Here is a 21,183-nt window from a genome sequence, read left to right as displayed (position 1 = left end):
TCAACTTAACTATTTTTCTTCTGTGTACATCATTTTCCTATTTATTTCCATTTTGTTCTCTCCTCGTATTTGGAAAACCATTTTGAAAATGTTAACCTATCCAGTGGTTGCTAAGGGAAAATGGGAAATAGGCTTTTATTGATGTTTCAGTCAGATTGTAGGAACCAGACATGGTGGAAGCACAGAAACACAGAGAAGAAAATGAGACTTAAAGGGACAGAATATGGCCCTTGGTACACCTGTTGCCTCTCTGGGTGGGGGGGTTCTCTAGGGTCTGCCTATCAGACATGCACTCATTCAACAAGTGTTTGTTTAGGGTTTCTCATGGGCCAGGCTAGGCACGAAAATGCAACAGTGAAGAAAACAGATGTGGTCACTTCTCTAATGGAGCTTTGATCTATAGGCAGAGATATACCATAATAGAATAAACATATAATTACATACTATGATACACTCCATGAAGAAAACTGTAAGAAGCCATGGAAGTGTATAAGAAGGACTGGAGCTAGTCTATGGAGGGGGATGGGAGGAGTTAGGGAGGACTTTCCTGAGGAAGTGACATTTCACTTGAAAAATTACAGAATGAGTTAATTTAATAAAGGGAACCAGAGGCAACTTCTCAAACTAGTTGGCCCCTAATTGAAATTCTTAATTTCAAGAAGTGACTTGCATTTTTCCAAGGTAGGTCAATCTTTTCGTTTCTTTTTCAAAATGAATTCAAATGTTGTTTCTTTGTGACAATTTTTTTCCATTAATAAATTTCTTTTCATCTTTAACCACTGGGAATCCATTTGCTTTTTGTTGCTTATGCAGAATATATAGTATACTACTAGTAAAATGCGGGGATTCAGATAATTTGTTTGACCAATGATTTCCATTTGTGACCTACATGAGATCATAAGATAGGTGAGATCGGAATGGTTGAATTTGACCATAGTTTGCCTGAACTGAACTTCAAGTCAATATGCACATCTGCAAGGCTTCAGATTGCTGTAAACACTTCTACACTTTACACTTTATATAACGCATAGAAGTTTTTATTTCTTCTCTTAAAAAAATGCTCAACAAAGTCCGTTTGAAAGAATGAATGGCTCCAAATACAGTATTTCAGAAGTATTTGCTGCAGGTTTGGGCAAGCCCTGTGGCCTCAGAGGCTCTTGAACATTTGAAATGAGAGAACTTCTTTACTGACTGTGACCGGTGACCATAGAGTTTTATTGAAAGGGATAGCATTTGGCGGGAATCATTCTAGGATGCTTGTTGGATTATCATCAGCATGGTTCAGTTTGTTGTATTCAATTTGATTCAGTAAAAATTTATTGGACACCCCCACTCTGTGTCAGAATGGGGATAAGTGTTCTCATAATTATAACTATAATAATTATTATGATTATAACAGTAACAGCAACTGTAATTTACTGAGAACTCACCACAGTGTCAGGCACTGGGCCAAGCATTTTACATAGATTATCTCATTTAATCCTCATAACATCTCTGTGAAGTTGAATTAATATTCTTATGAAGAAAGTGATGCTTGAAGAGATTAAGAAACTTACCCAAGGCCACACCGTAAGGATAGACCTTACTTATCAGACTAGGATTTGACCCAGATCCTAAGACTAAATATACTGTTTTCTTATTACATTGGCATGTCCTTTTTCAGGTGAAGAAATCATAACTCAGAGATGCTAAGTGACTTGCTCAAGGTTAGATGACATTTAGAAGCCCTGTATATTTTTCCTGAAAATAGTAATATTTATGACTTGTTGAGAATTTCCTGTGTGCTTGGCATGTTACCTTAAGATCTTCTAACTCAGAAGTGCTCAATTTTGTCTCATGTTAGAATACTCTGGGAATTTAAAAAAAAAAAAAATCAATGCCTAGGCCCCATTCCAGACCAACTGAATCAGGGTCTCAGGGGATAGGACCTGGGAATGGAATATTTTTTAATTCCCAAGGTGATCTTAATACACAGAAAGGGTGGAAAATTCTTGGCCCAAGTCTCACAACACCTTCGCAGGTGAGAAAGCTGAGGCTCATGGAGGTGAACTGTCTTGCCTAAAGTTATAGCAAAGATGTAACAAAGTCAGGTTTTAAACACTGGTCTGATTCCTAAGCCCATATTTTGTTGGCACTCCAATCTGTCATCTACTTGACAAGTTTACATTCCCTCTAAGTCTCACCTGGATAACTTATCCAGGTGATGTTCATTGGCCTTTAAGCCTATACTCAATATGCAACTCCTCTCTTTCCTTCCTTCCCTGTCTCCATTGCTATTCTCTTCGCAGCCCAAAATCCCACAAGTAGACTCAATCAGACTTCATTAGCAGGAGTGCATATGAATTAGTTGGGTTGATGCCCCTGCTTTAGGGTATCACTACACAGCTCAGGATAATGCCCACTACAGGCCTCCCAGTAGCTCCAGATCCTCCTGGCCATGTATCAACATTCCTTCCTAGAATCAACCTGAGAAGACAGTGGCCCTCAACACAGCAATTTACTTTTTTGCAGCACAGCAAATTACTTTTCTGGCCAAAATAGGAAAATTTAAAAAATGTAAAAGGCCATAAGACAACATGAAAAAATCTTAAATGCATATTATTAAGTGAAAGAAGCTAATCTGAAAGGGCTACATAGTGTATGATTCCAACTATATGGCATTCTGGAAAAGGTAAAACTATGGAGACAGTAAAAAGATCAGTGGTTGCCAGGGTTGGAGCTGCTGAGGTAGGCTAAATAGGTGGAACACAGAGGATTTTTAGGACAGTGAAGTTAGTCTGTATGATACCATAATGGTGGATACATGTCATTATACTTTTGTCCTAAGCCATAGAATGTACACCACGAAGAGTGAACTCAAATGTAAACTATGGACTTCGGGTGATGATGATGTGTCAATGTAGGCTCATCAGTTGCAACAAATGTACCACTCTAGTGGGGGATGTTGGTATTAAGGAGGCTATTCCTGTGTGGGTGATAGGAGGTATGAAGGCAGTTTCTGTGCTTGCCTCTTAATTTTACTATGAACCTGAAACTACTATTTCAAAAGTCTTTTAAAAATGTGAAAAGCAGAGACTTGAAAAGTCAAATCAAACATCACAGGGGAAAAAAGGCAAAATCATGAAAAAATGTAGTCAATCATTAGCAGAGAGGTTGAAAAGACACGCTCCAATGGCTTTAAAAATTTACAAAACCCAGGTCTCCTTAAAAATAGTTTTGCAAAGTACATTGAGAATTCCATGCAGTAATATGAAACATAAGTCCCACTGCTGCCACTGAACATGCTTCAGCTGGCTAAACCGAAGGAGCCCGACATTAACCCAAAGCTCTGCAAAACTCAACAGGAGAGTGCAGTGGAGACGCAGTTGCAAAGCTGCCCCAGATGTGTACATTTTCTGCTCCATTAAAATGACTTGGATGAGAGGCAAAGTACATTTGGCCCACAGAAAAAGAGAGTCGGGGGAGGGGTGAGACAGGACAGTCAGCCTCTTCGCAGGCCTCTGTCTCCCCAGACTTGCGTTCCCTCCAATCCTTCCCCACAAGGTTTCTAGAGCAAACTGTCTAAAATTCAAATATAACCACAAGCCTTCCAGGGCTCCCCAGAGCCCAACTGCTTTGCCATAGTTCTCCATTTTCTCAACTCTATCATGGGTTTAATAACACCCACTTCAAGAATTTGGTGTGAAATAACTGAGATCATGTATACACAGCGCCTGCCATGCATGATTTATAAGCTTTAGAGAAAAAGTAGGTATTACAATTATCATCACTGAAACCAGGTCATATGAGGAGAGACAGATGAAGGAAACGAAGATGTTTGGGCAGAAGACAAACAAAGAGCTGGGAGACAGGATTCCAAGTTTTACCATGTCTGAAGGGCAGGTGTGAGAGTCTTGGTGAACCTAGTAAGGCTGCCACAAGGTTAAAGATTCTACCTCAATGAAAGTAAGAAAGACCTTTCTAACACTTAGTAATGTGTAAAAGTTAAGGGAAGCTAGTAAGCTTTCTGGCATTATAACTGTATAAAAGGTGCTCTAGATGCCCATTTGGCAGAAATACTGAAGAGAGGATTCAACAATGATTTGGTTAAACTTGAAGTTTGCAATTGCCTCTTTAAGTCTGAAATCTGTATTTAAACTATCTTTTCTTACCAGTCAATGAATCATCAATATCTTGAATATCTGGTATGTGTAAAGCCCAGGGCTATGGTGTCCAGGTCAAAGTACTCTTGCTCAGTTTTCAGTAGGGTGGAAGAGGCACACTATGGCACATAGTAGCTTTTCCATTAAGCTGTATCCATAGACTGAATGTGTGAGTCACACAGGAAGCTGAAACTGACGTCTTTCTGGTGCCGTCCGAGGGTATCTCTTTGAGCATCCCATGCTAGTCATGACTACTCCAGAATCTATTCTGTGGATCTACGAAAAATGCATTTCGATCTGTGTTTACTTTGTCAGCATCCAGTCCATTGTTCGTTCTTTTCCTCTTTCTAGGTTCTCAGAAAATGGAACTGCCTCCTTATAAGAATGATTTACACTGACATGGGTAGGGAATTTGAACCTGAGGGTGCAGTGATATTTAATATGTTCATGAATGCGTCTGTCTTACGAGGGGTAGAATCAATGTTCTGCCCTACGATCACTGGGAATGGGAAAGGCAGAGTTGGGATTCAGCTTCAACTCTTAAAAAGGGGAACAGGTTGTGCAGAAGCTCTTTAGTTTAATTAGATCCCACGTGTCAATTTTGGCTTTTGTTGCCATTGCTTTTGGTGTTTTAGTCATGAAGTCTTTGCCTATGCCTATGTCCTGAATGGTATTACCTAGGTTTTCTTCTAGGGTTTTAATGGTTTTACGTCCTACATTTAAGTCTTCAATCCATCTTGAGTTAATTTTTGTATAAGGTGTAAGGAGGGGATCCGGTTTCAGTTTTTTGCATATGGCTAGCTAGTTTTCCTAATACCATTTATTAAATAGGGACTCCTTTCCCCATTGCTTTTTTTTTCAGATTTGTCAAAGATCAGTTGGTTGTAGATGTGTGGCGTTATTTCTGAGGCCTCTGTTCTGTTCCATTGGTCTATATATCTGTTTTGGTACCAGTACCATGCTGTTTGGGTTACTGTAGCCTTGTAGTATGGTTTGAAGTCAGATAGCATGATGCCTCCAGTTTTGTTCTTTTTGCTTAGGATTGTGTTGGCTATACGGGCTCTTTTTTGGTTCCACATGAAATTTAAAGTAGCTTTTTCTAATTCTGTGAAGAAAGTCAGGGGTAGCTTGATGGGGATAGCATTGAATCTTTAAATTACTTTGGGCAGTATGACCATTTTCACAATATTGATTCTTCCTATCCATGAGCATGGAATGTTTTTCCATTTGTTTGTGTCCTATTCTCACTCATAAGTGGGAGGTGAACAATGAGAACACATAGATACGGTAAGGAGAACACACCAGGGCCTGCAGAGGGGTGGCGTGTTAGGGGATGAGGGGAGGGATAGCATTAGGAGAAATACCTAATGTAGTTGACGGGTTGATGGGTGTAGCAAACCACCATGGCACATGTAAACCTATGTAACAAACCTGCACGTTTTGCACATGTATACCAGAACTTAAAGTATAATAATAATGATAATAATAATAACAATAATAATAATAATAAAGGCCAGGCACGGTGGCTCACGTCTGTAATCCCAGCACTTTGGGAGGCTGAGGCAGGCGGATTGCCTGAGGTCAGGAGTTCAAGACCAGTCTGACTGACATGGTGAAACTTCATCTCTACTAAAAATACAAAAATTAGCCGGGCGCAGTGGCAGGTACCTGTAGTCCCAGCTACTCAGGAGGCTGAGGGAAGAGAATCGCTTGAACCCTCCGGGAGGTGGAAGTGGCAGTGAGACGAGACCAGGCCATTGCACTCCAGCCTAGGCAACAAGAGCAAAACTCTGTCTCAAAAAAAAAAAAAAAAAAAAGGAACAGACTTTTGAGAAAAAATGTGCAAGAGGTTTGTTATTCATGCTGTCTTTATGTCTTTCTTTAATACGTTTGTTTTATAAACATTTACTCCTCAGCCCTGTGCTAGGTACCTGGGATGCTAAAGTTACTCAGCCTTTGCCTCCCCTCAAAGAGCTCTTATTATAGTGAAGGAAGATAAAAAGTACTGGGACAAAATATTGTAGTAGAAAGAGATGAGCTATGCTTGAGAAGTGTGGGTGGTTGGGGAAGACTTCACAAAGGCTGATTTGAGCTGATTTTCAGGGTAAGTTGAGGAAGGAAGAACTTCCCAGGATGAAGGCAGAAAAAGCACAAAAGCTTGGGACTTTCTAAAACATGCTGTCTTGGGAAATGTCAAATAGTTTAGGTGTCTGGAGTGTACTGTGTCTGGGAAGGTAGTAAGAGATGAGATTGGGAATGTTTTGCAGTCACCCCCATTTAGATGCAGAGAGGAGGTTGGCCATGGATTACTTGAAATCATTTTGGGAACACAGTCTGGAGCTTCAAGGACTTACGTTAAATACGGCCAACTCTGCATGATCCATCTTGTGAATTATCAGAAGTCTTGCTGAACATTACTTCCCCTTGACCACCATAGGAATGTATTCTTAAAAACTCATTGAAGATCAGTCCAAAGAAATCATAATCATGAGAGTAAATGTGCTGGAACAACTCAGAGTGGCTCCTCTTTTTTCCACAAGCTTGTAGGGCAAGATAAGACCAACAGCTGCCTCAGGACAAGTGGTGATCATTTTTGGCTGGTACCACATAACCAGTGGGTTGGTTTAAAAAAATTTGTACTGACCTACACATTTGGATATGAGAGCTGTATGTTGACGGGATTCACTTATATAATGCGCTCTCTATATCACAGTGAAATAAATATCTGCTTCATTGTTAGTGCAGATGATGTGAAATGTGAGCACAGTGCTTTGATTTTATAATGTTTAATGTTTTCTGATTATAAAGTAATAAAACATTGTCGATAATAGTTACACACACACACAATGAATACAAGGAAAAACAAAATCATCTACCACTACTAAGAAACTAAGAAAATCACTATTAACATTTTGGTGCACTTATTTTGTTTTTTTCTTACAGCTAAAGTTTATTAAAATGAATTTTTAAAAATATAACATTTAATTGAGTCCAACACCTCCATTAAGCATTCCTCTATGACAATACTTTTCTCATTATACTGTCATTACTTGCTTATACTTCTTTAATACTCCTAGACTAGATTGTAAAAGTTGTGAGGATGGGAAAGGTATGTTATTCATACAGTTACCTAATTTTGGCACAGGAACCCAAAACTGAGATTCAAGTTCTGGTACACTGACTTTGCAAGGCCCAAGAATCCAGGTGTTTGTCTTTTAATCTCTACCACCAGCACCTGGCCCAGAATCTGGCAGGTGGTGTAAATTCAGTGAATATTGGTGGCTTGAATAAAGGAATGAATGAACGGATGGATGGATGGATGGATGGATGGATGGATGAATATGGGTTTTTCTTTATTCTTCTTTACCCAAAATTCATTAACTCACCGTCAAGTGCCAGGTCTGGCTAGGCAACAGAAATATAACTAGCCATATTTGATACGAAACCTACCCCCTCAGAGGCATCCTTGTGAAGGTATTGACCTCCTCTGATGTGGGATAGGGTTCCTATGAGTACAGAGCCCAACCAGCCCCCTTTGGCTGGTCCTCATGGCTTGTCTTGGAGGGGACCCAAGCCCCTCCAGGCTCTCTTTGACAAAAGACAGAGCAAAGACCGCTATTCCATGGAGTATATTCCTGTACTCCTCAAAGTGCTCCAGAAATCCCTAGCCTTGGGCCTGTATTACCCAGAGCGCTCCTCAAGTCCCTCCGCGATTCCAACTTGTCCCTGGTCAGTGGTGGGCGTGCTGTGGAGAGGGTACCTCAATGGAGAAAGACTACAGAAGAGAGGGGCGCCACTGCTCCCTCAGATGAGAGCAGCCCTTGACAAACCTTCCACCACTCCAGCCAGCTGGCACAACTGGAAATCCCAGATAAGCCCCAGTTCTGGTCAGAACTGGTTTGGCAGCTCTAGGGGAAATTTTCTGTCTGATTGACCCTTCCCACAGCGGGAGCTGGCCGTTTTGCAAAACAAAACAAACAAACAAAAAGAAAGAAAGCAAAGAAAAGGCGGGGCCAAACTAAGGCGCTGGGAAAGACGGGGGGGTAGGGGGGTGGCGTACGAGGCGGGCGGTAGGGTGGCTAAATTTAAAACACTCCAAACTTCTGCTGGCTTCCAAGTTTACACTTTGAGATTCAAACAAGATTGCCCCCACCCCTATCCCGCATTCATTCTCTCATACACTTCTCTCCTTGGCAATGCAGTTTTGTTGCAATGCAATTTGGCAGCGCGATTGTTGAAGCAATATAATCCTGCCCGCAGCGCACCTTTTAATCAATACATTTTTTTCCTGCAATGCTCTTGTTATTATTTTTATTGCAACTGAATCTCTGAGCCCTTTTCCCTCCCCATTCGAATCGCGCTCCGGCTGTGATTGCTCGGGTCTGACTTTGCAAGTGGCAGTGCGCTTCCAAACCCCCCTCATCCGCCCCTCGTCCCCCTTTCCCCCCCTCCCTCCCTTTTCCGCGCCCAGGCGAGAGCAGCCGATTGGCAGAACGGTGCTTTCAGGAACAATAACAGTGGGGGGAGCCTGGGTCCTGGGGAGCCGCCCCCGCCCCCCCAGCACCGCAGCGAGGCTCGCGCCCCCCGCCGGATCCCCACCTCCGCGCCCGCCCCGCGGGCTGAGCGGCCCGACCGGGGCCCGCCCCCGGCGCCCACCATGTACGCCTTTGTGCGGTTCCTGGAGGACAACGTCTGCTACGCGCTGCCCGTGTCGTGCGTGCGCGACTTCAGCCCCCGCTCGCGGCTGGATTTTGACAACCAGAAGGTGTACGCCGTGTACCGGGGCCCGGAGGAACTGGGCGCCGGGCCCGAGAGCCCCCCGCGCGCCCCCCGCGACTGGGGCGCGCTGTTGCTCCACAAGGCCCAGATCCTGGCGCTGGCAGGTGAGCAAGCGGGCGGGGAGGGACAGTGGGACCCGGGCGGGGGCTGGGACCCCGGGAGGGGCTGGGGGCTGGGGCGGAGGGGACCGGGGGGAGCCACTGCTTGCTCCTTCCTGCCTCCTTCTCCCGTCCTCTGGGCATTTCATTTGGGAACGGGGTTTCTCTAAGAGGCCAGGCCAGTTAAAAAGACCGGATGGTCCCCTTTGTCTTCCCCGCTTCCCCGAAGCTCCCGCGCTGTCAGTCCGTCTTCATCTCTTCATCTGTGTCTGTCCTCCTCTTTCTGATTCTTTGTGTTTTCTTCGTCCCTTCACTTTCCCTTTTTCTCCCTACCTGTTTGTACCGTCATTTCTCTCTCACCTTCTCTTTACCTCTCTACCAGTTCCTTCCCTCTGTTCTTTTCTGTCTACTTAAGTTTCTCAAGGTGTCTGTCTCTCTCCCTTTAAGGCCGTTGGTACCTCCTTGGAGTAAGGAGCAAGAAGGATATTGTCAGATCTTCTAGGTGGGAGTCCCTCCTCACAGAGGGAAGCTATGACATCCTTGTCCCATCCGGGCCAGCATTGGACAGGATGAGGAGGCCTTGAATCTCAGTGCACTGGGCGCCACACCACACTCTCCTGCCCCTCCCTGGCCAGGTGGCAGAGGTAAGGAGGTAGAGGCCCTAAGGCATCCCTCAGCCTCCACACCCCTTTCTGAATCTCCCATAAGGCTCCCTGAATGAGAGAGCTGAGGGCCAGGAGGGAGTTTCTGGGTCAGAATAACACTGGACCTCTCATCCCTACTCTGCCAGGGCCCTGAGAGATGGGCTAAGGCAACTGGTCTCATCTCCATTTCATAGATGAAGGTACTGAGGTTCAGTTGGTGATAGGGAAAGAAACCAGCCCTTTATATGCTCCAGTGCTTCCTGTCTTTTCCATTGTAAAGAGAAGACAGCTGGCCCTCTTTCCCAGCTAGTTCCAGGAAGTTTGAGTCTAGACAAGCAAGGAAGGGGGAAGTATCATCTCTAGTTGGGGGAGCAGCCTTTTTAGCTGCTGCTGGTAAAGAGAATGAACCTTAAAGTGGGCAAATAGTCACCCTGCCTTCTACCAGAAAGAACACCAAGGGTTAGGAACTGAATGAAGATGTTTTGTAATTTTGAGACCTTCTCTGTTTTTTTTTCAAGTTCCTTTGCTTCCTCACATTTAGCCTAAAAGATGAACCCAGCGTTCTCTCAACTCATAGAGATTTGCCCAGGGTCTCATGGCAAGTTAGCTCAGTCTCACGACTCATGACTGGTTCCTTTCTACCACCTCATTTTGCCTGGGGAAAATAGTTTTGCAAAAGTTGAAGAATGGAAGAACTGGAAACTGACCAGCAGCGCTGGGACCCTTTGTGACAGGCTCTATCCATACCACCTCCATGATAAGCCCTGGCACACAGGAGTGTAGGCCCACCCGCTGCCAGACACCTAGGGCCAAAGAAACTGAGGGAAGGGAAGCAGATTTTAGAAAAGGGAACCATTCATAGCTGATTAAGTTTTATTTTGTTTGCTTACTTGCCTTTAATTACCTGAGGGAAAGGATTAGGAATTTATTTCCCAAGACGATAGGCTTGAGGAAGTTATAACTAGGTTGTAACCTTAGCTTCCCTTTTGCTAGAAGAAAAAGCATGCATGGTTTTTGATGATTTTATTGTACTCCTAGATCTGGAAGAGTCCTAGGAGAGTAGAAGTGATGTGTTAAAGAGAGTCAGTGATAAGTGTCTTAGTGTGTAATGGCTGTTTTCCTCTCGGAGATTGTTTCATTCATCTACTCATTCATTCAGCAAACATACATATAAACTGTGCTTGACTCTTCAGGCACCGCAGAGAGGCCACTTAGGCAGATGGCAGCTTCCACCAGCTCTGATTTTGAAATCGACGCAAGTCCTCAGAAGCAAGATACATGTAGCTGTTGGTTTGAGAACCATGAATTTTGAACCTGTAGACTGTTCATCCTCCAAGTTAGAATGTTGATAAATCTGTGAGGTTATTTAAAAAACCCAAGCATCGTTTGGAAACTGGCAGACTAGGTTCAAAGAAGTGTGCCAGTTTGAATGAGTTGAAAAACACTTCCCTTATCTCTCTTCAGTTTTTTCCTTGGGAGGAGAAAGGGGAAAAAAGACAACAACTTGAAGTTGGCCAAACCACATTTTGAATTTCAGTTTCCTGGGTACCCACTGTCCTGGGTAGAGACCTGATCAAAGGGCCAGGGTGAGTTCGGGAATTCGTTTACCTCCTATGTATCTTCAAACCCCTTCTTGACTTAAACTTGGTGGCTCTGAGAATTGCTTGCAGTGACTTCAAAGAGCTCATCTGGCATCTCCTACATGTAAATACCACTGTGCTGTGGCACCAGGTGTGAGGAGGAAACCCCTCAAGTGGGAAGCAGAGGTGGCTTTATGTTTGTGGATTAGCAATTAAGTAATTAATTAATCTCTCTGACACCAATAGAATGGTTTCCAAGGTAGTTTCAGCACAGCTTTCTGGCTTTTGGTGAGAAGTATGTTGCTATACTGAGTGTTAGCCCAAGCCAACCCAGAGCTGTCTTGAAGTATACTTCTTATACTCAGGAAATGTCAAAGCCAACTGCTGTGGAACTTTACATTTTACTTCCCATAGTAGTTGGTTTATACCACTACTTATCGAATTACAATCCCAGTTCAAGGAAAAATAAAACCCCTTCTTTCCTGACAGTCTTGCTATATGCCTATGCATTATCTCTGTTAGTCCTCTAAGTGACATTTTGGTAGGTATTGCTGTGGTTAGTATTTCCATTTCATAGATGAGGACACCGAAGCTCAGAGACTTGCCTACAGCCACACAGCTAATAAATGGCAAGGCTGGAATTGGAACACAGGTCTTCCAGTGCCAGGCCCCCACTTGGCAGTCTCCTTTGTAAAGTAGCCGATGTTCCCATCAGCTACACAGCGTGATTCGGAAGGAGTGAAAGGAAATGGAAAAACTGTCCATGAAGCTTACAGCTCAAGGCAAGTTTGCAAGCCAGAGTATAATTTTAGTTTCTGAGTTTTCAAGCCCATTCTGCTCTTTCTGTATTACCAACCTCCCTCTTACACAGCACACACAGCTGTCCTATCTCTTCAGTTGGCATTTGCTTGAATAAATCTTCGCTAAGGCTGTCCCTCTTGGAGGGTCCACATAACTCAAAGTTTGACTCACCTTTGACCTCTGTTCTCTCTTTACTCTCATTTATTTGCCAAGCAGGTTGTGAAAGTGAGAACTACTCATTTGGAGAGCTCACCATCATCTAACTGCAATTCAGCCTGCTACTGGGCTCATAGTGTTGAATTTTATGTTTCTTTTTAGGAGGCTTAAACTGGTTTCTCTGTGCCTAGAGCCCTAAAATTCCAAGTTGTTCTATCTAGGCACCTGTGCTCTGTTACTGTTGTTTGAGTGTGCTAAATTTTTTTGTTGTCAGATGTCTCCTTACTGCTTTCTGTATGCCAGGCCCAGTGCTGTATTAAGTGAATATACCAATGCACCTCTGCATCTCAGGTACTGTGATTGAAATGACAGCGTGACCCAGGGGTGGCAGGCATTGACTTTTCTTGTCCTGCTATGTAGGATTTCTGTGGGGGAGGGAGTGATGGAAAGGAAATGGGTATCATCCTCAGGGAGTGTGTAATATGGGGGCCTCAAAGTAAGTGCTAAAGAAAGGTAGAAGCCAGGCACTGGGGGAACACAGAGAATGGACCAGTTCAAGGTGGGCTTGGCAGTTTATCTTTTAAGTTTTTCTTTTCCAGCTCCACCATCACTGCCTGCATTCAGGCCAGCATCAGCTCTTATCTAAACCAGTGAAGCAGTCTTCTAATTGATTACCCCGTCTCTGATCTATTTTCCCAATTGCTTTTAGAATAATCTTCTAAAACACAGTCTTAGTTGACTGCTCTTATTAGAACCTTCTGCATCTCCCTATTGCCTACTGAATAAAGTTTTAGTTTCTTAGCCTGGCATTCATAGCCCTCCTTAGACCAGCTCTATCCCCAGCCCCACCTTACTTCTCCAGCCTCACTCTCTCTTCCCCCTTCCCTGAGACCTTTGGTATTTCTAACTCTTCTGTGAACACACTCTCTTGCACTCCTTTGAGCCAGCCAGGATGGATTAGTCATTGTCTGATATGGGGCCTCTGCCCACCAGGAGCTCGCCTTCAGGTGGGCAAGGTAGACATGTGACAGAAGTTTGTGGTCCAGCCCCCTCCGCCTGTGATAAAGGAATAGACAAAGTACATTGGGAGCACCTTGCTTCAATGGCATTCCCTATTCCTCCCTCTGCCCCCGAGAGAGACTCTCCCCCTCCTCAGAACTCTTTTCACTTTGCTTTTGCCTTGCTTATGGATTGTAGCATTTTATGTCGTGTTTTCATTAGTCATGAATGTGCCTCTCTTCCTGCCTGACAGGGAACTCCTCTAGGACAGGGGCCTGGCTTCCTTGTGCCTACATCCTCAGTGCCCAGCACATAGTCTACACTGGTGTGCCCATGTTGAACTCATGAACTTTGGGAAGACAGGTGCATTTTTGTGCTTGAGGAGAGGGAAATAGCGGAGATAGGAACCTCTGCAGCAGCAGCTTGTTTTTCAGAATAGAAACCTGCAGTGGGATTTTAAGTTTTCATTCAACTTTGTTCATCTGGAAAAAGTCAGCATTCTTTATCACTCCCTCAACTAGCTAGAAGAAACCCCACACTTGGGGGAAATAGCTTCCAAAGCCATGTTCTTATTGCTTTGGTAATTTTAGCTCATTCAGGGCTCAGGTCCCAGCTTGGCATTGTTAGTCCAAATAGATCATTTGCTCCAGAAATGCTTTGGAACTTCTACAAAGTTAGCAGTGAAGCAGGGGACTAGCCGATTTCATATGCAAAGATTGTTGCATGTCATCAGTGGGAAACTGCCAACAAAAGGATTTATTTTCTTAAAAAAAGTGAGTGAAAACTTTTAATTTAGGTTTTGACATGTTTTGCTGATGTACTTTGGAGCAAAGATTGGAACTTGCCTGCTGTCATCTGTTGCAGATTCTACTGGGATGTTAACCATTGAAGGTTCAGTCTAATGCAATTTCTCATGTTCAACAACCATATATTTGTTACAACTAAATAGTATGTGCTACAGAGTGCTTCAGACTTCTGATTCACAAACAGAAAGAAAAAATTGTCCCAGGCAAGTTGCTTTTTATGCGGTGTTGTGTTATTCAAGAGCATACTAGTTTTTATTTTTAAAAGCACACCCAGAAAGTGGAATTCAGATTGGGGTCTTTGACACCAAGACCAATTCTCTTTCTAGTGTGCCTACCTGTTTTGTCTTATAAGCTCCTTAGGGGCAGAAGTTGTGTGTACTCTTCCTACCAGAAGAACATTCGTAATCTGGAGAGGTTTTCTCTTAAGTTCCACAAGTATTGAGTTATACTAGGTAGTCAGCCTTATACTCCAGGGAAATGCAGGAAGAGGGATAGGCATTGTTTTTGTCTACCAAATATGTGGTAAATACCCACCTGGTTCCAGGTTCAGTGCATATATTCTACATCCTTGTGAGATAGAGATTTTTGTGTTACTCAAGAAAAGAGAGCCATTCAAACAATTGTTTAGTGAACACTGTAGGTGCCAGGCAGTGGGCTAAGTCTTCCCACATGGGTTGGACTTGTGGAGAAATATGAATCAGTTCCGTCCAAAATTCTGAGACCTAAACTAAGGTGGTGGTGGTCATGGTGGACCTGAGATGTTTTAAGGAAGGAGAATTCATGGGACGTGGTAACTGACTGGTTGTAATGATGTGTGTGATGATGATGTGGTGATCTGGACCTTCCTGTCTTGAGGAGAATCCTATAAGTGTATCTGGTTGAAAGGGAAAATGATGAGTTTAGCTTGAGACCTGTCGAATCTTAAGGGCCCATGGAACATCTCGGTGGATATGTCAGGAGAACAAGTAGGCATTTGGTCTGAGGTTCAGAAGAGCATTCCGAGCCAAAGATCTCAATCTGGCAGTCATGAATATGGAAGGTCTGAAGTTACAGTGGGAGAGAGTGCAGAGTGAGAGAAGTGTGCCAGGGCAAAACATCAGCTTTTAAAGGCACAATTAAAGAAGAGCCTGAAAAAAAGGTGACTGAGAAGAAACAGCCTTCCCAGTCTAACAGACGGACTTAGAATCGGGGGATAACCTGCAGAGATAGGTGTCCTGGAAACCAAATGAGAAGAGAGGTCTTTGGATCCTGGAACTAGGCTTGTTTTGGTTTCTTTTAACTATATAGCAGCTGCCTTTTCTTTTTCACTCATTGGTCAGACATAGGATAGGATAGCTAAATATATAAGCAGGAAAGAAAAATATTTGCATGGGATGATAGTTTGATAATTTTCATTTTCTGAGTTTTGTACCACAGAGGAAGGATCAGACTTGTTCTTGAAAGCAGAGTTAGGATCAGAGAATGGAATTCACCGGCATTGGTGGGAGCAATATAACAGCAGAGAAAGCAGACAAATAATGGAAAGGACTTCTAACATGGTGCTGAGCTCCCTGTTACTGGAGGTGGCAAGCAGGTCGGGGGTATTTTAGGATGGAATACTGGACTATGGGAGAGTTTGGTTAGATGACTTCTAGATCATTTCCATAACTACCGAAGAGGAAATTTTAGAGTGCTGAAAGAGGACAGGCTTTGAAGTTACATAGTCTGGGTTCAAATTGTGACTGTGCTACTTAGAAGCTGTGTGGCTTTGGGGAGATTACTTCACATCTCTGAGCTCCAGGTGCTCATCTATAGCATGGAGATAGTAATTGCCCACTGTGTTATTTAGCAAGATAATATGGAAAAATGTCTGGCATATAGTAGATTCTCCTTAAATATAGATAACTGCTAGGAACTACAGTGGACGAATAGGTGCTGAGAGAAGAACAGTGACTTGCTTAGTTGTGGGTACTGCCCACTGTGGAAAGGAATGACTTAGAGGAACGAGCACATGGAAGGAGCACACAAGTTTAAAATTTAACTTGTGTGTATGTGTTAAATCCTCCTGGGACTTGACCTAAGCATGAAAGGCTTACTATTAATATTTTCTTCCATGTTTTGTTCCTCTGTGACGCTATCCTGGGGGCATTTATTGCGCTAACAGCCCTGTTGAGGCACATAGAGGTAGCTAGACAAATGACTCTGCAGAATGAACTTCCCAGTTCTGTCTGTGCCCCAGTCCCGTACCAAGGCCAGTGAGGTGGTGGGAGTGAGAACAAGGAGACCTACTGAAACCTGGCCAGCAATTCCTTCTCTCCTTATTTGGATGGCCTCAGTAGGGCATTTCTTCAAACATGCCCACTTGAGGGATCTTCTAACTCATCTACTGTTACCCTACATTACACAGCTGAGAAAGAAACCTGGAAGTCCCTGTGACTGGCCAGCGGTCACATAGCTAGATGGATCCGTTAAGGTTTCCTACTGTAGTCTTCATGTTTTACAGAAAAGAAAATCTAGAGAGAGGACTAATCACCAAACAGGTTAGTGAGAGAGCCAGGCCTTGATTTGGTGTCTCCTGATGTCTTTCTGCCACACCACAGCAGGGCACTTTTTTTTTTTTTTCCTCGTAGTCTTGGCTGTGTATAATCCTTGAAACTTGAGACTTTTGTCTGCCTTGGATTTTATAAAAACAAACACTATTGGCCAGAGAATGCAATGTGTTTGTATTTTCTGTGGCATATCTCTTTTTAATGCAGACATAAAACTTCACAGGATTTTTGTATGGATGAAAAACTTTAAACTTATGTGTAGATATTTATAAGACCTTTATAAAGTGTTTTATGTGTAGCCTTTCAGAATTTCATCCTGGCTAACAAACTTATACCAAATTTGGCTCTATGATGTTGGATTATTTTAATTGTCCAGCCTGATTATATGTCAAATGGAAGTTAAGACAGAGTTTCTCCCATTTTAATAATACTGTAAATTCTTCAGGGGTAAATTCATTTTTGAAGACAGCCTTGCATTGGGTTTCCTGTCACCTGCTTGTTTTTTCTAAAACACCATTTGCCTATTACCACCATGCTTCCTTTTTTCCCAGTAGTAAGTTTAATGGAATGTTTCTCCTCCTCAGATTAATGATACTAAGTTCTGCTATATTTTTGAATAGCAGTTTTTACCATATATTTTTTACAAGAAAGTTCTTTGTGGCTTTGAGTAGAGACCCTATTTGGGCATTATTTAGAGCTTTGTGGCTTTGATAAGCCTTGTGGTTCAGGAGTGTGGCATCAGGTCATATTTATATAGTGTTTACTTCAATTTGGGAATTCATCACAGTATTCTCTTAGGGTGTAGGCAGATCTTAGGAGAAAGGCAGGCACTTTAGGAAGTTATATTGACATATTCATCATTTTATATGTGCCTTATAGTTCATTTGAGAAGTTACAGCAACTTCATACTTTTTCTCTTGTTCCCATAGGATAATTAGGTGATAGAAACAGGGCCTGTATTAAACAGACTTGATTTGAAATGTTGGCTCTGCTATTTGCGTCTTTATGAAAGCCACCTCGCTTCTATGAGCCTGAGTTCCTACTTCAGTAGAATTATTGTAGGGATTAAATATAGGGAGTTTGTAAGGAATGTTGCCCAGGGCCTGGCACATAGGAGGTGCTCACTCAGTATTTGTTGAATGAATGAATGCAATTAGCACATTGTAGTAGCTAGAAAGGAGGAGGAAAAGGATAATGCCCAAATCTTTGGTGGATTTCCTTGCCCTGGACATAAAATAATCCAGAAGTCGAGATTGGTGATTTTATCTTCAGAGGCTCCACATTTATTTTTGTTTACACTAAAACTAATTATTTGGCCTCAAGTTTAGAGCAGTTGCACAGACTGGCTAAGTAGAGAGCTTTCTTCATCCTTCCTAGTCAACTGCTAATTTATTCTGTGGTTTCTTAGAATTCAAAGCCAGAAGCATATCCCAAAGTCACATTAAAATGCCACATAAAGTATCTACTGTCTTACATGATCCACACCACCATTCACCTTCATTCATGTGACCAGTCAAGAGTTATAGCTTCTTGTCATCCTGTGTTCTGTCTCCTCCTCACATCTCATCCGTCTTGCTTGCCACTGTCACATTAATCTTCCTAAAACATCTCTTTCATCATGTCTCAGTCTGTGTCAGATACCTGCAGTGGTTCTCTTTGCCATGAGACAAAAGCCAAACAGGTAATACACAAGGGTAGCCTAACAGCTGCTATTTATTGAACATCTATGACAAGAAAGGCACTGTGCTTGGTGCTTTTACATGAACTGTCTCTTTGGAAAAGAGTTTATTATCCCCACTTTACTGATAATGAAACTGAGTCTCAGACAGGTTAACTAGCTTACCCCAAGCTCCCACAGTTAGTATGTAGCAAAGCCAGAATTCCAAATCAGGACCACCTGATTCAAAAGACTGCACTGTTTTTGCTAGGTAGGTACTGGGCCTCCTTCTCCCAACTGTTTCTTCCATTTGTTATGATGACACTGAATGTTCAGTAATCTTCTGTGGATATGAGGTATATATACCTTCAACTCAGGATTAGGGTTAGGAAGGCATAGAGAGCAGATATTTGCACTGTATAAGCCAGTGCCTCTCACAAAGTCAAACTTTGCATTTTGGTTGGGTTCCTGTCATATACTGGGTTGTAAGGACCAAAAACACAAGGACTACTTAGCATAGTGCCAAAACCAAAACAGGAACTTGGTAAATGCTCACTGCCTGCAGAAAAGAATAAGCAGAGGACTTGGGTCTTCCTGAACCCTCACCCTGGGAACATGGGTCCAGGAAGAGACTGGGAAGTATTAGGATGGAGCCAGGAGGTGGTTAACTCTCAGAGGAGCCTCGAAATCCCCCTGGCCAAGCATCGAGGCAGCCAGGATCCAGGTCAAGAAGCATGTGAATGAAGGTGCTATCTGCTTCTGTCCGTTTCCTGAACTCATTCATTACATTTCAGAGCTTCCTGGACTATTCAGCCTACCTTTTCAAAGAACCCATTCAAGCCCTGTTTCTGTTGTGCCTGGTGATGGTTGCTGCCTTCTGGAGACTTACTGAGGATAGAGGATGCGGTCTGGCAAGAAAGCGGGAGTCAAGTGGTCTTCTGCTTTGAACTTAGGTTGGGGAATTTGGATGTCCTCAACTGTAGCTATCATTCACTCATTCATTCAGTATTTATTCTGGCTCTACCATGTTCCAGGAATGTGTTTAGAGGGGATAAAGCATAGGCTTAGGAGGCATGTTGATTATAGCACATCTTGGCTGTGTACCTTCCCAGCTGGGTGACTTTAGGAAGAGAGTTTTTTTTCTTTAAGGCTCATTTCTTCTTTTTTGGGGAAAAAAAAAATGTGGCTTGTAATACCTACTTGCAGGGTTGTTATGAGGTATAATTTTTATGAAGATCTTTATAGAGGTATCTGACATGTAGTAGACATTCCACAAGTGGTAACTTAATTTTTTATTGAGATATATTTCATTTGATGTGAATTTCACCATTTTAACCATTTTAAAGTGTGTGCAAGTGAGTGTTTTTTAGTATATATATTCCCAGTGTTCTGTAACCATCACCACTATTTTATTCCAGAACATTTTTATCACTCAGAAAGAAAAGAAATCCGTGTTACCCATTGAGCAGTCACTCTTTATTGCCCTTTTCCGCCTGCTCTTGGTAACAACGAAACTACTTTTTGTCTCTATGGATTTACCCATTCTGAACATTTCATATAAATGAAATCAATAAATGGCCTTTGTGTCTGACTTCTTTTACTTTGCATAATATTTTTAAGATTCATCCATGTTGTAGCATGAGTCAGTACATCATTTCTCTTTATGGTTGAATGATACTCTCTTGTATGGGTATACCACATTTTGTTAGCCATTCATAAGTTGATGAACAGTTGGGTTTTTTCCACCTTTTGGCTGTTAATAATAATGCTGCTATGAACATTTGTGTATACGTTTTTGTTTGGGTATATGTTTTCATTTATCTTGCATATACACCCCGGAGTGGAATTGCTGGGTTATGGTAATTCTGTGTTTAGTTTTCTGAGGAGCTGCCATACTGTTCTCTACTGTGGCTGCCCATTCTACATTCCCCAACAGGAATGTATGAAAGTTCCAATATCTTTACATTCTTTACAACACTTGTTATTTTACTTTTATTTTTTATTTGAGCCATCCTAATGAGTATAAAGTGGTATCTCATTGTAGTTTTGATTTGCATTTCCCTAATGACTGACGATGTTGAGCTCCTTTCATATGCTTATTGGTGTAGCCTCTTTTTATTATTTTTTCATTAAACATTTTTGTTTGATGAGTCTCTATTGTATGGATAGTTCTGTGATATGGGCCCTACCCTGAGGTTACTCATACACCAGTGGATAAGATCTTTAAGCTGATAATTGCAAATAGTAAGATAATAGACTACAAAGAAGGTATGTAGGATGTGTAGATGTGTAATGGCACCTTTGAGAGCAGGGGAGAAGATGAGTGGAAGCTAAACAGAGTTTGTCAAGCACACAAGAAAGAAGGGCATTCTAATTAGATGGAAGAGCCTAGAGCCTTGAGTATAGCTGGTAGGGCGATGAGGCCTCCTGTCATCAGATGGGGAGTGTCACCCATCTTAGGCAGCTAAGCAGGTCTCTACCTCCAGAAGCAAGCCTGCCCCAAGCACTAAGCCAGCAGAAGCCAGCAGGCAATCCTTGCTGAGCTCTGTCATCCACTGCGTCTTTGTGTCTTTATCTCTTTGTCGGGGCTCTGTTGTTTTCAAGGAACATTTACTGAGCTGATTTGATCCGACTTGAGGTAGATATTGTATCTCCATTTCTACAGAGAAAAATTATGCTCAATGAGGTAGCCGCTTCCTGACATCTCACACCTACAAAGCGACAGAACTGGACTTGGAATCCAGGTTGTCTGATGCCTAGTTTATTCCCCATCGGCACACTGAGCCTCAGCTCTTCTTAACTTGGCATTCAAGGCCACTTATTTTCTAGTTCCCACCACCTTTTCTTCCCTTCTCACCTCTCCCTCCTGCCTGTAACTGAACCATCTCGATCTAACCATTTCGATCTAAATATTTCCCCAGCCTTCCCCATTTGGCTTCTATTCTTTACCCCTCTTGTGTAGTCCAGATTCTTACCATCCTTTAAATGGCTAT

General features: G+C 42.7%; 2 protein-coding genes across 7 annotated transcripts in view; both read left to right on the top strand.

Annotated features, from left to right (window-relative positions):
- The window catches only part of AGBL4 (AGBL carboxypeptidase 4), a 1,466,214-nt gene that overhangs the window by 1,199,665 nt on the left and 245,366 nt on the right, over window positions 1–21,183 (top strand). The window lies entirely within an intron of this gene.
- BEND5 (BEN domain containing 5) overlaps window positions 1–21,183 on the top strand; it is a 259,459-nt gene that overhangs the window by 201,807 nt on the left and 36,469 nt on the right. The window contains exon 2 of the mRNA XM_050802317.1: window positions 8,766–9,025. Coding sequence (XP_050658274.1) covers window positions 8,800–9,025 — 226 coding nt within the window. The 5' untranslated portion in view covers window positions 8,766–8,799. The remainder of the gene's footprint in view (window positions 1–8,765; window positions 9,026–21,183) is intronic.

This window comes from Macaca thibetana, chromosome 1 (genome assembly GCF_024542745.1).
Source record: "Macaca thibetana thibetana isolate TM-01 chromosome 1, ASM2454274v1, whole genome shotgun sequence".
NCBI lineage: Eukaryota > Metazoa > Chordata > Mammalia > Primates > Cercopithecidae > Macaca > Macaca thibetana.
The sequence above is the reverse complement of the archived record's forward strand: the minus strand, read 5'-3'. Positions and strand labels throughout refer to the sequence as shown.